This window comes from Ailuropoda melanoleuca, chromosome 14 (assembly GCF_002007445.2).
Source record: "Ailuropoda melanoleuca isolate Jingjing chromosome 14, ASM200744v2, whole genome shotgun sequence".
NCBI lineage: Eukaryota > Metazoa > Chordata > Mammalia > Carnivora > Ursidae > Ailuropoda > Ailuropoda melanoleuca.
Window position 1 is genome coordinate 86,893,217 of NC_048231.1, and position 14,073 is coordinate 86,907,289.

A 14,073-nucleotide genomic window follows, 5' to 3' on the forward strand; every position below is an offset into this window, starting at 1 on the left:
GCACAAGCCCTGTTCTGTAGACCAAAATGGTCGGCCACGGGTTTCCAGGTAGTGTTTGAGTGATGGGAGGTGCTGCAAATTTGAAAACTACATTGTCATGGTTTCAGCTACCAAAACCGTGTTCCTACAATTCTACTTCTTCACAGCCCCAAAAGACTTCCTGGTGTTTTAAATCTGCTCTGTCAAAATGCACCTCACGTCTCAAGGTCATTTTGACAGATGTCCTGTCCAATGTGGAACCCACCCCAGTGCCTCTCTCCATGACTCCGCAGCCTGGTTTGTGCCAGCCTCATGTTTTGCTGCTGGTAATACAGACCCATCTGCTGTCTTCCAACCGGACGTCCTAAAGGTGGGACAGTTACCTTGTAGCTCCCCCAGTGCTTTTGACCCAATCATTGCTCAGTAATAAAGCCATTGACAAATGAATCATGTATGATTTCCTACTTAAACTCTTCAGCTTGTGGGTACACTACCTCTCTCCTTACTCTCTTTTTCTACCTGTCTTCTTACTGCTCACAACCTGTCATCGAAGAGGGGTGGGTTTCTGAGAGACGGCAATACATGAGAGGAACAGTAAAAGGTGAGTCAGCTGGGTTTCCAGTAGAGTTCAGTTGGGTGTTGTGTGGCTGTTACTCACTTTGATAAGACCCTGAGACCATGAGACGCTGTGCAGTGTCCAGTTATGCTGCCTTTGTTAGCGCTCAGACTCAAAGTGGGCCAGATCCTGCAGGTAAGTAGGATCCTGGATTAAGTTTTGGGACAGAGAAGGGATACTAGTGAAAAACTGGTGAAATTCAAATAAAATAGTAATGTTAATTTTTTAGTTTTGACAAATGTACTATGGTTATGTAATATTTTACCCTCAGGAGAAGCTGGGTGAAGGGTTTAGGGGAATGCTATGTATTATCTTTGCAACTGTTTTGTAAATCTAAAGTTATTCCAGAATAGAAAGTTTATTTTAAAAAAAGTGGGCCAGAGCGCAAATTTTAGTTTGGCTAGCAGTCTCTTATTCTCACATCTAGTTACATCCTAACAATTTGTAATACAAGGTTGAAAATGAGAACTGCAGGGAAGTTTAGAAACTCTCTTATAAAAAATTTCATGAAAAGACAGCAGGAAAGATAAAAGCAAAACAAACAAAAAAAAATGCACCTGGATACAGCTGGTGGGGGGTCATGTTAAAAAGTGAAGCCAAACTGGTCATTTGGGAGTGACCACTGGGCTCAAAGTCAAAGGAGACTGGCAGTTTGTTTTAGCTCTGAGGACTTCAGCATATCACATGGACCTCATTGCTTCATCTTTAAAATGGCCTAACCCAATTCACAAATAAGGGTCTGTAAAATAAAACAATTCCTTTCAAAAACCAAGTTGCCCTGTTCTTTACGATTTTGTCATTTTTGCTTAAGAACAAGAGTTCCTCACCCATGGGCTGGTTACCATCAAAAATCTCAAGCCAGCAGGTCTGATTCTGCACAAGCATTTTCACTTTGCACTTGGCAAGTTTCTGCTTCCTCTTACAAAAATGTTCATGCCAACGTCAAAGCCATTTGACTTCTAAATATAGTGTAACAGATGTGAATGAGGACTGTATTATTTTCTGTGTTACACAAAGGGTCTTTCTTTTACCCGGTGAAGCCAGACACCAGTCCAGTTCTGGTTAAGCTCAGCCACCTCAATCAAGGTCAGTGGGATTGGTTCTATTCCTTGTTCAAGCACCGAAGCTTTTGTTACCAGATACCAGATTTTCTTCAGTTAGGATCCGTGAACAAATGTCCATGCCTAGATTCTAGAGAGATCCATCAACACCTTACAACTGAATATGATACTGCATATGTAGAGACTTTGCTCTGTACAGGGTTTCATTCATCTTTAAAGGGTCCTCAACTCAAAAATGTCAAGCCTGCTTTAGACCCACACCTTCCATGGCAAAAAGCCTCAACTATAAGACAATGGCTATATTTAGGTATAAATTCAGTATCCTAATGTCTAGCATTCAAAGAAAATACCTAGGTAATGCTGCCTGATTGACTGCTTTGACCCCACAGCACCCAGTGTTTTTCTAGGGCTGCCCCTCAGTGTACGTATGCTTGTAACTGGTGTTCTTGCCAGCTGTGGCCCCAAGTCTTCCTTGCCTGAAGGTCTGAGGCCACATTTGCTCATCAAACCTTCCCAATTTAAAAGATCTCTCAGAAATACCAAGGTAGCCCTGGCTCTCCTTTCCCTTCTAGTCCTTCAAAACCGGCCTTATTTCTTTACAACACATGCGATGACCAGCGAACGTGTGGACTAGTAACTAGTTTGGAGTAGCAGCATGCCTTACTGAACGTGGGAACTCCTGGCTGGTGGAACATTAAGGGGTCCAGGCGCAATTTAAATGTGTGGTCCCGGGAGTGATTCGGATCTAAGAAGCACACCAGTTTTTGTTGGTGTTGTTTTCATGGTCTCCTTTAAAGGTGGCTCAAAAGTGTAACATCTTAGGCTGTTAGTCAAGAGAAAAGTGGTCTACAATTGAAGCCCAGAATAAAAATTTCACTTGGTTGTATACAAGGCAAAAAGTGATTCCCTGTTTCAATTCATTTGGACATTCTTCCCTTCTTCATTTCTAACATGGTAGGGATCGTCTTAGCTTTTGGATACTATTTGTTTCTCCAGCAATTTAACTTCCCTTTGAAAAATGAACAAGAGTTGAAGTTTAATGTTTAATGTGGTCCTTTTACATAAAACATGATGTTAATAGGCTGTATAACGGACGCTGATGGGGCGGCCAAGCTCCTTTTCCCCCTTTTTAGTTATATGGTCAAATATAATAACTAAAAGACTAAATGCTTGTGGCTCTTTTATATATATTTAAAACACACAGTAAGAACATAAGAACATCTCAAATCATTTGGAAGAAAAAAAGGGGTTATCAACCAAAATCTTTGGAAATTTCATAAAATTTAAATATCTGCACACAGTCCAACTAAAAAGAAAAAAATCCCAACATTTGGCTATGGAGGGCACTTCACATGTGAACCAAATGGCGTTATAACATTTTCCTTCAGGTAAACTAGTCACTAAACTCCATTAGAAAGAATACAAGAGCAATATGGAGACATCCCCAAATACCACGTACTCGATTAGAACATTCTGTTATGAAGTGCTCGTCTACCGCGGGCTTTCCTTTCCATTGCATACATTACTTTACAGTTCTACAATGCAATGTCGAAACAGCCTCCAAGTCTTGCAAAGTAGATTGATGTCCATTCTACAAAAATATTAACTTACAGTACATAACACTGAATAATTTTTAATCTGTACATTTTTTTTCCTCCCATCATAGGTGACACACGTCCATTTGTACAAGTTTAGGAAAAAAAAAAACCCCGCACATCTGGTTGTTTACATCTGGATTAAGAGTCAACAGAGTCAACCAGAAGTGGTGGGGTGGGTATAGTTTGAGAAAGTATAAATACAGTGTGATATTAATTGTGGTTAACAATATCCAGCTCTTCACAAAGTGATACAAAATAAATCCTCTTAAGATTTTTAACTGAAAAGATCTAGCTGAGAAGGTTCTGCCAAACAGTCGACCAACTGATCCAAATGGTTAAAGGCTGACCTGACTTAGCAAAGCCGCAGCGTAACCAGAGACACTGGCGCAGTTCAGAGCTCTTCAAATGCATAGCTTCAGTGTTACACGCACATTAATTATATTCCTTCAATTAGTTAATCCTCTAGACAGTTTTCTTTTTGTTTTGCATGCATCCCGTTCCATTTTCATTAAGGGCATCTCTTCCTTGGTCAATCATGTGCTTTGCTTTTCAATTTGTTTTTGTTAATTTTTTTTTTGTATGTTTGTTAAGCTGTCAATACCTCCAACACTTGGAAAATGAAATATAGATGTGGTTTTACTGACAGAAGAGAATCAGAGCTATATGGACAATGCAAAATGAAATGAAACAAGTGTCAGAAACAGTTTATAAAAATGGCACATTTATTGCTACAGAACGGTCATGTACATGACTTCATCGAATAACTACAGATGGGAAACAGGTAATGGCCTAGACCAAGCTGGGTTTGTTTTTTGTCTTGAAGGAACTCCAGCACACAACCTGTTTGGACACTTCTACAAATCAGAAATACACCAAAAACATGAAAAAATCGAGGCACTCAGCCACACATTGAAAACAAGGTGTAACTGTTTTATCTTTTTTTTTTTTGAAATGTTTTCCCTTTTTTTCTTTTTTTAACAATTTTTTTTTTAGTTTTTAATGCTGCAGCTATGTGTACAGTCGCAAAAAATTTCCCCGCTGCGACCTACAACTAAAAAAAACAAAATGAAAACAAAAACAAAAACAACAACAACAAAAAAAAACCAAAAAAAGCTACCATACAGTTTCATCTCAGTAACACATGGTAAAATAACATCTTTTAAATAGTAAAATAAAGTAACAAACTTTTACTCATAATGATTCCAAAAATCTACAAAGAAGAAATATTCAGAATCTGACAATTTTTTTTGTAATATTCATGGTATAAAAGGATTGCTCCTGCGAAAAATAAGCCAAATATATTTTTTATTTTTAAATTTAGTTTTTTTTTCCTACTAGGGTGTACTACAGTCTATTTTATAGCAAAAAGAGCACTAGACAAACAAAGCTTTATAACAAAAAGCCAGGCACTGATACATGGTAAATCTCTGCTTTTTTTTTTTTTCTTATCTTCACTTAATTGCATCACAAGTAACAAGAATGAAAAAGGCCACAGTTCATATATTTTCACCATTACATATGTCTATAATACTTGAAATGAGTATGGCAAAACCAGCACTGCACAAACATGAGTCCACTTCAAGTCCCATGAGAAAGAGCATGTCTCTAAAGAAAAACAAACAAAACCAAAGCAAAATAAAAAGAGAGGCCTAAAGGCCTTGGTGCCCCATTGTGTTGGAATTCATCATATTCCATCTTGACCTTTTTTTTTTTTTTGTTTCCAGTCAGCCAGCAGACTAAATTTTTGTGCTTGTTTATGCTGAAATTGTCTCATTCCTGACTCAAGTTCACTTTTGGACACAGATCATATTCTGCCTGTTGGATCCAAGACGAAAATCCTCTTAACCCCGAGTCTTGGTTCAACTCCCTTCCCACCCCCCAACCCCTCATCAAAATAAAGATCACGAATTAAAAAAAAAATCAAGAAAAAGGAAAAAGCGAAAAACAAAAAGGAATCGGAAGACTGAATCAGAACCAGTTGTGTTACTGGGTGGACTGACAGTTGTATAAACATTAGTGTTCCTTGCAGCTACACAGAAGACAAATGGTAAAAGTTTCTAGGTGAACAGATCCCTATTCTGCATATTCATAAATTACTTGAATGTGGAGGTGGATCAACTGTTCCAAGTTGCTTTTAAAGTCCACGTCTCTTCACCAGATCCCCAGCCTAAGTAGCATCACATATACGGTATATATGGACCCTTACGAAATTCTGTAGAGTTCGCTAATCCTGTCTTCTGCTAAGTATCATTCGAAAATCCAGCGCAGGATACCAATATCTTACCTGGGTTTGATAATTACAAAACAACGACAAGAAAAAACACACTAAAAAGGCCACATTCCCTTTCACCTTTCTTTTTCTTTTCTTCTTCTTCTTTTTTTTAATGGGGATACAACCCAATTAATAGGTACAGGTGCAGATCACGTTTCTCCACCAAGCAAAAGTAGTGAGCAGCTTTTGGTGGCCATTAGAAAGTTTTTCGCTTATTTCCAAAGGGAATTCAACAATAGAGGTATTACATTACTGAGTAATGAATACATCAAAGCTGGTGAATAATAAATTGCAGCTTTTACTCTGTTTGAGTGAGAACAAAATATAAAGCACCAATTTAAAAAATAATCAACTACAATTTAATTTTTTTTTTTTTGCTTTGCTTACAGGTTTGAAAAACTTTAAATCAGCTCTATGAAGCACCTTTATGATAACACGTATCAAAAGTGCCTTTCTTAAAATGTACATCAATGCAGGGAGTGTTTCCAGTTCCCTAAAGAGTAAACACCATATTTTCTTCTGTACACTTATCCTGAATGTGATCAGAGTAGACCTGCTTCCTCTATAATATTGTTCCTAGGGATACCCGCCTTGGTAGACTATACAAAATGAGTGCAGAATGTACCACTAAAAGGAAATCTTCAACATACTGAGGGAACAAGTTACACATGGTTTCCATTGTTCAGGAGGAGGGGAGAGTACACAACGTTGTCTTCCACGCCCTTCTTTGAGCCCCTTTGTTCGTCCATTTCACAGGCAAGCCTCAAAATAACTTCATGAAGTTTGATTTCTGCTATTCTCCTAAGGTTTGAATCCACCTCCACATTTTAGGAACTTATCAACAAATCAAAGTATTTTAGTTTTATCGCTACTGAACATATTTACAGTTTTCAACACACACACAGCTAATCAAAATGTTTATGGGTTTGTAAAAGATGACCACGTGGTAACTATCTTATTTGTTCTTACATTTTCGGAAATGAACATAAAATTCAGATTCTTGTAGCTCACTATTTCATTTAAATGAGACGTTTTTTAAACCACACAGTTTAAAAAAAAACAACAAAAACTGATACAATGTATTAAAACACATAATAACAAGAGTCTACATGTAAAAATATAACTTTTACATACACGATTTCAAAATAATGATACGTTTGCCATTTGTTGCATAAAATTTACAAATGTATTTCATTACTATATAACTGGCAAAACAGGAGAACAGATGGAACATTTAGACCATTTCGATGGATTTATGGCATTTACTCAGTGCTGATAGGTGGAAAAACTACTTGAACAGGGATTTTTTTTTTCTTAATACATGCCAAGATTGTGTGGCTGTAAAAATAGAAACGAGTTAGAGACAAAAGGATGCTGACAAATGCTTAACTAGGAGCACTATTTGTTTACTGCACTATACACCAAAGTCAATCATTATACAGATTCACGATGGAAGTTGGTTCAATTGTGCCCAGACGTCAAAGCTAGCTATCTGATGAGTTGCTGTGCCATAGCTTGATCTATGTTTCTATCAAATATGTTAAGTATAAACTTCATTCATACTGGCCAGAGAAATACTGCACTACCCCTCCTCAAGAAAGTGCAACTTAATGCTTTAGGACTTATAAGGCTTGTTATAATGCTGCATGATGATTGAATATTGGCATTTTTCAGACGAAGGAGGAGGCAGTTAAGTCATCTACATCTTAGTAAACCCATTTGGAAAACAAAAAATCAAGAAAGCAACAAAATCAATCAGCTCTGTCACACTACTTGCAATTTTCTCATTTGATGGTTTTTGAACTTTACTTGTTTTTTTTGTTTTTGTTTTTTTCCAAAAATCTGACCATGTACTCAGAAACGCCTCACTGCACACTACTTCGGCTACACATGTAGGTAACACTTGAATCATTTTGTTAAATCACAGCCACTTTGATTATGTTATGTTTCCGATGATATAAACATTGGAAGGCACAGTGGTAACATTGTAGCATTCTAACCTTGTACCTCTGAAAATCCCAGAATAGGGTCACAAACGCAACATTACAGTTCAGACAAACTCTTTTTGCCATGTCTTGGTAATGCTGCTTGTAATATCTACACATGATGTGACTTTTAAGTCCTGTGTTCCCAAAAGACTGGAGAAACAACTTTCTACTTATTTATGAATGAAAAGCAACATCAGGGTCAGCATTTGATCCTGCACTACCCCTCCGGAAGCAGAGTTGGCACTACAGGTTACGATAACAAACCAGGGAAAGGGACAGAAATAAGACCAGAAAAAAAAAAAATCCGTATTTACAGTAAAATCTTTCTTTTAAAAAAGTTAATCAGTACTATTTTTTTACAGGAGAAAAAAGTCTGAAACAAATGAACAAAAGCTTACCATAGTCACTAAATTTTTAATATATATTTATATATATATTTATATATATATTTGTCATAGGTCTATAAGATCCATCTGTTCCTCCTACCCTAAGGAATGGCTAATGTCATCACTTCGTTGTCATCAGGACGTTTGCTGGTTTTGTTACTAGGGCAGCCGAGCTTCCCTTATTCAATATCCAGTAATTATAAACACTAGCTGACTTGAATACCAACAAAAACGTTCATGTAGTTGTCTTCAGAAGTACACTTTTTCATTATTGCAAGTTTACAATTTTTTAAATTAAATATTTTTTTTCAGACTTACAAATTAATTATATTTTTTTTTCCAAAAGAAGTTTAGGCACAAATGCATTGTTCCACAGTGTGGAAAGATTGCCATTCAGTCTCTGGGCTGCGTCTCAGCCTGCACACGCCGCTTTGCACATTCTGAATGATATGTTAGAGGGTCACCCCTCAAGTTGCACTTTTTTCTTTCTNTCTTTTTTTTTTTTTTTTTTTTTTTTTTTGTGTGTTTTTCGGTTTTTTGATAATTGGGAATGCTGAAACCTCTTGCGTCTGCGATTCATAACTACTCAGACTTGTCTTATATTACAAAAAAAGGGGTTAAGGAGAAGTGTTTATGTGGGTTTAAGATAATACAGCTGTTAAGGAAGTGGTCTCTTGTATTAATGAAGCAATGTGGCAGCTTGGACCTGAGAAGGGAAAAAGAGAGGATAATTAATTCATATGCTTATCACAGAAGAAGTAAATGTTTTATTTTTAAACTCTTTTTCCCAAGGGGAAGAAAAAAAAATGTGTTAATTTGGGGGAAAGCTGACTTTCCTGGCTGTCGCCTCGGAGAAGAGGGACTGACCAGGGAAAGGATTCCCGAAATGCTGAGAACACACTTGCCCTTTTACATCTGTCCCATGTGGTTCGACGCATCTCCCATCCCAGGGTGCGGGCCCGCCAAGGAGAGCGGGGGAGGCTCAGAGGACACTTTCTCTTCCTCCCTTCTTTTCAGACACGCAGCTTTCGGGTTCAGATTCCTTTCTGTGGAAGATGGAAGCAGAGCGTTTCGTTAGCGCCACGGCGTCTGGCAGAGGGCGGGAAGGCCCTCCTCCGCGCACCTGCGGACCCTGCTCCGGACGTTCTACAGGACAGAGCGGACGGAAGCGCTGGGAAGGGCGCTCTCCAGTCACTCGCCCAAGTTCCAGGCCCTAGAGTACCTATGGAAATGTCGCCAGGCCGTCCTCCTTGGGAGAGAATCCTGTCACTTAACTATGGGCGGCAGGGATCTGCACTCGACCCCGCTGCTCTGAACGAGGCCGGCAAGTCCGTCCCCACTCACTGCGGCTGCGCGCCCTCTGCAGGCGGGGCGGGCTGGTACTGACCTCGAACCTGCTGCTCCAGGCTGAGGATGACAGCCACGGCCTGGTGGAGGATCAGGAGCTTGGTCTGCGGCTTGTCGCTCTTCAGGTGGAGCTGCACCATGCGCCCGAGCTCCTTGAAAGCCTCGTTGATGTCGCGGACGCGCAGGCGCTCGCGGGCGTTGTTGGCCATCCTCCGCTCCTTCTCACGCTCTGCCTTCTGCTCGGGGGTCAGGTCCTCGTCATCGTTATTGCTGTGGGACAAAAGGGAGGCGACATTTTCTAATGGTGTGGGGAAAAAGAAGGTCTCTAAGTTAGTTTTGTTTTCTTCCGGTGTTTTCAGGGGACGTGTCCGTCTCCGGTTGCTGTCCGTGGCAGAATTGCACATCTTGGGACTTGCTAAAATGGAGGTGACAATCCGTACATGAGACATTCGGTTTCTCCCAGACATTCAACCCAAACAAAACAGAAGAAGTTAAAATGAGGGCCCAGAGTGCGCCCAAGCTGATGTAGGGGGCAAAGGGGCAAACACAGCTTTGATCAATGAGGCTACGCTCTGCAAAGCAGGCCACGGTCAACTTAGCCTTTCAGCTACTCTGCACGACCACAGATCAGAGCATTTCACACTAAAGGTGTGTGTGTGTTGTTTTTAACTTTCTTTCAGTTGCATCTGAAACCTGAGGAAAACAAGTGTTTGAGAAAGGATCTGGATAGGTCTACACTGAACATGACGCAGCTAAACAGGAGTAAGAAGGTCCTACATTCAAGACACCACAGCAGTAAGATCAAAGACTGGGGACTTTTGTCCATGTTTCACCATTAACGAGCTTTGAAGGCGTGGCCAATCCACTTAATGTATCTGAGTCATTTTCTCCATGCATTAAATAAAAAGGTTAAAAACATCATGATCTCCATGGCTTTTCACATCACAGATGTTCGTCATCCCCAAAACAAGTTGGGAAAACCTGAGTCGACATCCACTACACAAAGCAAACAAGAGAAAACAAATACCAAACACCTACTAGTTATAAATGACCATGATCTCATTGTGAGTCAAAAACGAAGTCCAAAAGCTAATCTCTGATCATGAGAACCAAAATACTACATGATTCATCGCAAAGGCACGGTTGGACCCAGTAGAATCTGGAAAGGCAAGATTACTTCTGTCTGTTTCTGGGTGTCATGCTGACAGATTAGAAACTTTTGAATGGAGGGCAAATCAGATGACAGGCCATCTGGAAAGCATGTCATATAAAAAGGTTTCATGACATCAGGGCTTCAGATATTTCATGGGTGATTATATAAAAAAAGAGGCATGGGAGATGTGTCGTCTCAGAAAGGCAGAACAGAATGGAGAACTGAGTGGTATAGACAGAGTTAACATGAGCAAGAAACTTTTTGGGCACAAGAGATGTCATAAGACATATACAAAATGAAGGAGAACTTCACTGAAAAGTAACAGACTCCTCATGATACGAAACAACATGGAGGTGACCATCTGTAAGGACGTTAATCTCGAAGTTCAAGCATTGATCTAAAGGACCATGAAGGTTAAGCTCTACTTGAAAATTCCATGAATGTGAAATGTTCACAGAATAAAGATGTTGATCACCACGTTTCAGATCAGGAAGACATGGGGTAAGTTATGTACACTTAATGAATGTTAGCTTAACATGCACGGCGCTGAATCTTCCACTTTGAAGAATCTCTGGGTAGCTTTCAAATTGCGGTAAGGACGAATTACAGCCGAGAAGCTCCAATCAATCAAAAATGGGAGTGGTATTCTTGGGTTGCAAGCACACGTTGCCAGTACAGATAATGTACATAAGCCAAGAACACTTGAAAAGGAGGGGAAGAGGAAGACACCAAAGAAAGATGCTGTAAGACTTGGCTCATCTCCCCCTAGGTTCAACTCTCTTCCAAATGGGACCGTCCGCCACAGATGCGTGTTGGTGGACACACAACTGAACCAAACCAGCGGGGAAAGGCTCTTCCTGTGTCATTTGATCCTTCTCACTTCTTCTGCTGAACCCTCCTCCTCCTCACCCATGACTATTCTGCTGACAATAAGGAAGCCGCAGTTAGGATTAATTCGCATCCACATCCCACTACACAAATAGGACATAAGAAGTGAAAAGGGAAGAGAGCCAAGTCTCTGCGGGGCCCATCCTGAAGTTAACACTTAGGTAACGTTTTTAAAGATCAAACAGGTCGCCACGGCTTTCACAATGTGGGCTGAAAAGTGGTAACTTGTTTTCCAAAGGTATTCAGGTTAACAACTAATTATAATTGGTTATTCACTCATAAATAATAAATAGATTGGTTATGCAAAGAAAACTGCCTAGCACTGCCTTACATCACAGGCTCAGAGACATAAGCAAATGTCACGAGAGTAACCTTTTAAAAGAAGAAGGTTCTTAACAGCAAGTGAAAATGTTGTACTGAAACTTAAAAGAACCTATTAATATGCACAAGTCACAGCCACTAGTTAAATTACTAAGAACTGAGTGGACTGACAGAGACGATGGTAGGGATGTGAAAGCCCCTCCTTAAAATCTCACCAATGTGGCCACGAGTCAGGAAACTCTGCGGGGATGGTGGGAGGGGAGGGGTAAGAAGCTTTTAGGACTTTTAGAACTTTGGGCAGGACATGTAATAAAATCCATCCCAATCATTATAAAGGCAATATGAAAAAGTGGCATGTTCTTAATTCCTAAAGGACATTAGATCTAACCCCGAGAACGACAGCTTTTAAAAAGGGGATGTGCAATCACAGCACAATTTATTTAACAAATAAAAACAACCCAAGGGAATTGAGGCCAAGAACATGGGTGTCACGGTGTTCCAAAACCATCTGAGCATCAGATTAGGATGAACAATCCAGGAGATAGATTCTAATTGAAAGATATCAGATATTTAAGAAAACCAATCAGAAACTATTTTCCTGCAGTTGTATTTTCTGTAGAAGGGAGTATCTGGGAGAAAAAAGTAAGCAATTTAGGTATTAATATATATATCAACATGTTTATAAAGCTGGGAAGTCAGTATTTTCTCATGTTCAAGATAAGAAAAAAGTCATAGTTGCATATACCTCATTTGAGTTTTCAACATGGCTAAGATCTTTTTTCAGAAATATTTTGGAAAGATCATTTCTGACCAAATTCGCAGAATACGCCCAGTTTTAAAAACATCAACCGTTTGCACTTGAATCCGTTACAAATTGTCTGTACTGCGTGCAATTAGCACGAGGTCCAGATTCGTAAGTGCAAAGACATTTTAGGCTTCACTAGAGGACCGGTATCTGAAATGATACTTTGTACCTCTAGAGCAAGCCTTCAGTTTTCTTTTCAGCTGCAGATTTACCTGCCAGGAAAAAACTGAATAGTTTCTTCCTGTTCTGTTCACTTCATCAAAGTCCAATAAAGGAATTAAATGAAGCGACAGTATCATATACTGTTACCTAGATCTTGACCTAGTAATCGATTTGATATCCTTCTTGTCGTCATCTAACTTCTTGTCCTCGGAAGATTTCGTGTCTTGCAGGTTCTCATCGCCCTCGTCGTCGGATTTGATCTCAGAGCTGCCGGAGGAGACGCTTTGGCCCTGCAATCCTGGGGGCATGCCTACAGAAAAAAAAAAGAAAAGAGAGAGAGAGAGACCAGGTGACGCTTCCACCGAAGACTCGAGGCACAGAGGCGCTCTGCAGCTAGCGGAGCTGCGGGCTATACGATTCAGGCTGCTGCACTGTGATCCTTCTGCCGTGGTTTTTCATGCTATCTGGTGAAGTTTCAAAAATGCACCTGTGGAAGCAAGTTTTCCCTGCATTGGCTCTGAGGTTAAATTCTATTTTGCAATCTTTTGGAGTAGATGGTAATTTCACTGTCTACAAAACATCAACTTAATTGCAATGAAAATCATAATCATGAAAATCACACACCTCAATGTTCTGATTAAGAACCCAAGTAAATATCAGCTATTATATTGAGTTTCTTCCATATGCAATGATTTAATAGAAAAATGTCCTTAAAATATAATTCCCAGGGAGTACGCTAAATATGTACAGTCAAGGCTTCAATAGATACCCTAATGATATTCTGAAATTAGCCTTCTCTTATCCTCAAGGAGTAATCAGCATTTAAAAATGGTACATATGGAAAGCAGTTAGCTGCTCAGTGAAGAAATTTCTAGTTTTACCACTGCTCAGCTTTCAAGATCACAATGCATTTCACCTTCAAGATCGTAGTACACTTTAAAGCGTGCCCCTCACGTATCCACTTATTTCTAAGGTAGAAGCATGTCTACTGGGTATTCTCCTCTATTTGTAGTCACTCCGAATTTGGTCTGTGGTCCAGGAGCATTCTTATCACTGGAGCCCATTAGAGATGCAGAATTCCAGACCTCCTGAATCAGAATCTGCATTTTCACAAGATCGTCAGGTCATGCCTTGTACCCTGAAGTGTACACGAAGAAGCAGGGATCTCTCTCTCCACATATATGATTAACACTCAGATTTGTACAATGTTTAGCAGGTGAAACAAAAGCTCCTGCCTATTCCCGTGACAGTGTTATCATCTTCATTCCAAACAAGGGGGGGGGATGAGAGAATGTTATTTAAATGTCTGAAAGTTCATGGGCCAGCCAGTCACCCAGGGAGCAGGGGACTCAGGTCTGGGCCCTGCACCGTGTCACTTCCTGGGGTCACGAAAGCTGCCTGGAGTCCTTGGTTTGAGGCAATCATTGAGGGGCGAGATGAAAAGAGTGAAAATCCTTCTACCAAGTTCCAGTTTTGAAACGTACCTACATTTCCTTC

General features: G+C 39.9%; 1 protein-coding gene across 22 annotated transcripts in view; it reads right to left on the reverse strand.

Annotated features, from left to right (window-relative positions):
• Positions 1–3,953: 3,953 nt before the first annotated feature.
• TCF4 (transcription factor 4) overlaps positions 3,954–14,073 on the reverse strand; it is a 349,754-nt gene continuing 339,634 nt past the window's right edge. For 15 of the 22 annotated variants that reach the window (XM_019794601.2, XM_019794595.2, XM_019794597.2 and 12 more), the window contains 4 exons: positions 12,724–12,886; positions 9,288–9,517; positions 8,806–8,946; positions 3,954–8,606 (listed from right to left, as the gene is read on the reverse strand). In XM_019794601.2, coding sequence (XP_019650160.1) covers positions 8,810–8,946; positions 9,288–9,517; positions 12,724–12,886 — 530 coding nt within the window. In that variant the 3' untranslated portion in view covers positions 3,954–8,606; positions 8,806–8,809. The remainder of the gene's footprint in view (positions 8,607–8,805; positions 8,947–9,287; positions 9,518–12,723; positions 12,887–14,073) is intronic. The other 7 variants (XM_034642406.1, XM_019794598.2, XM_011218993.3 and 4 more) reach the window with 1 other exon arrangement.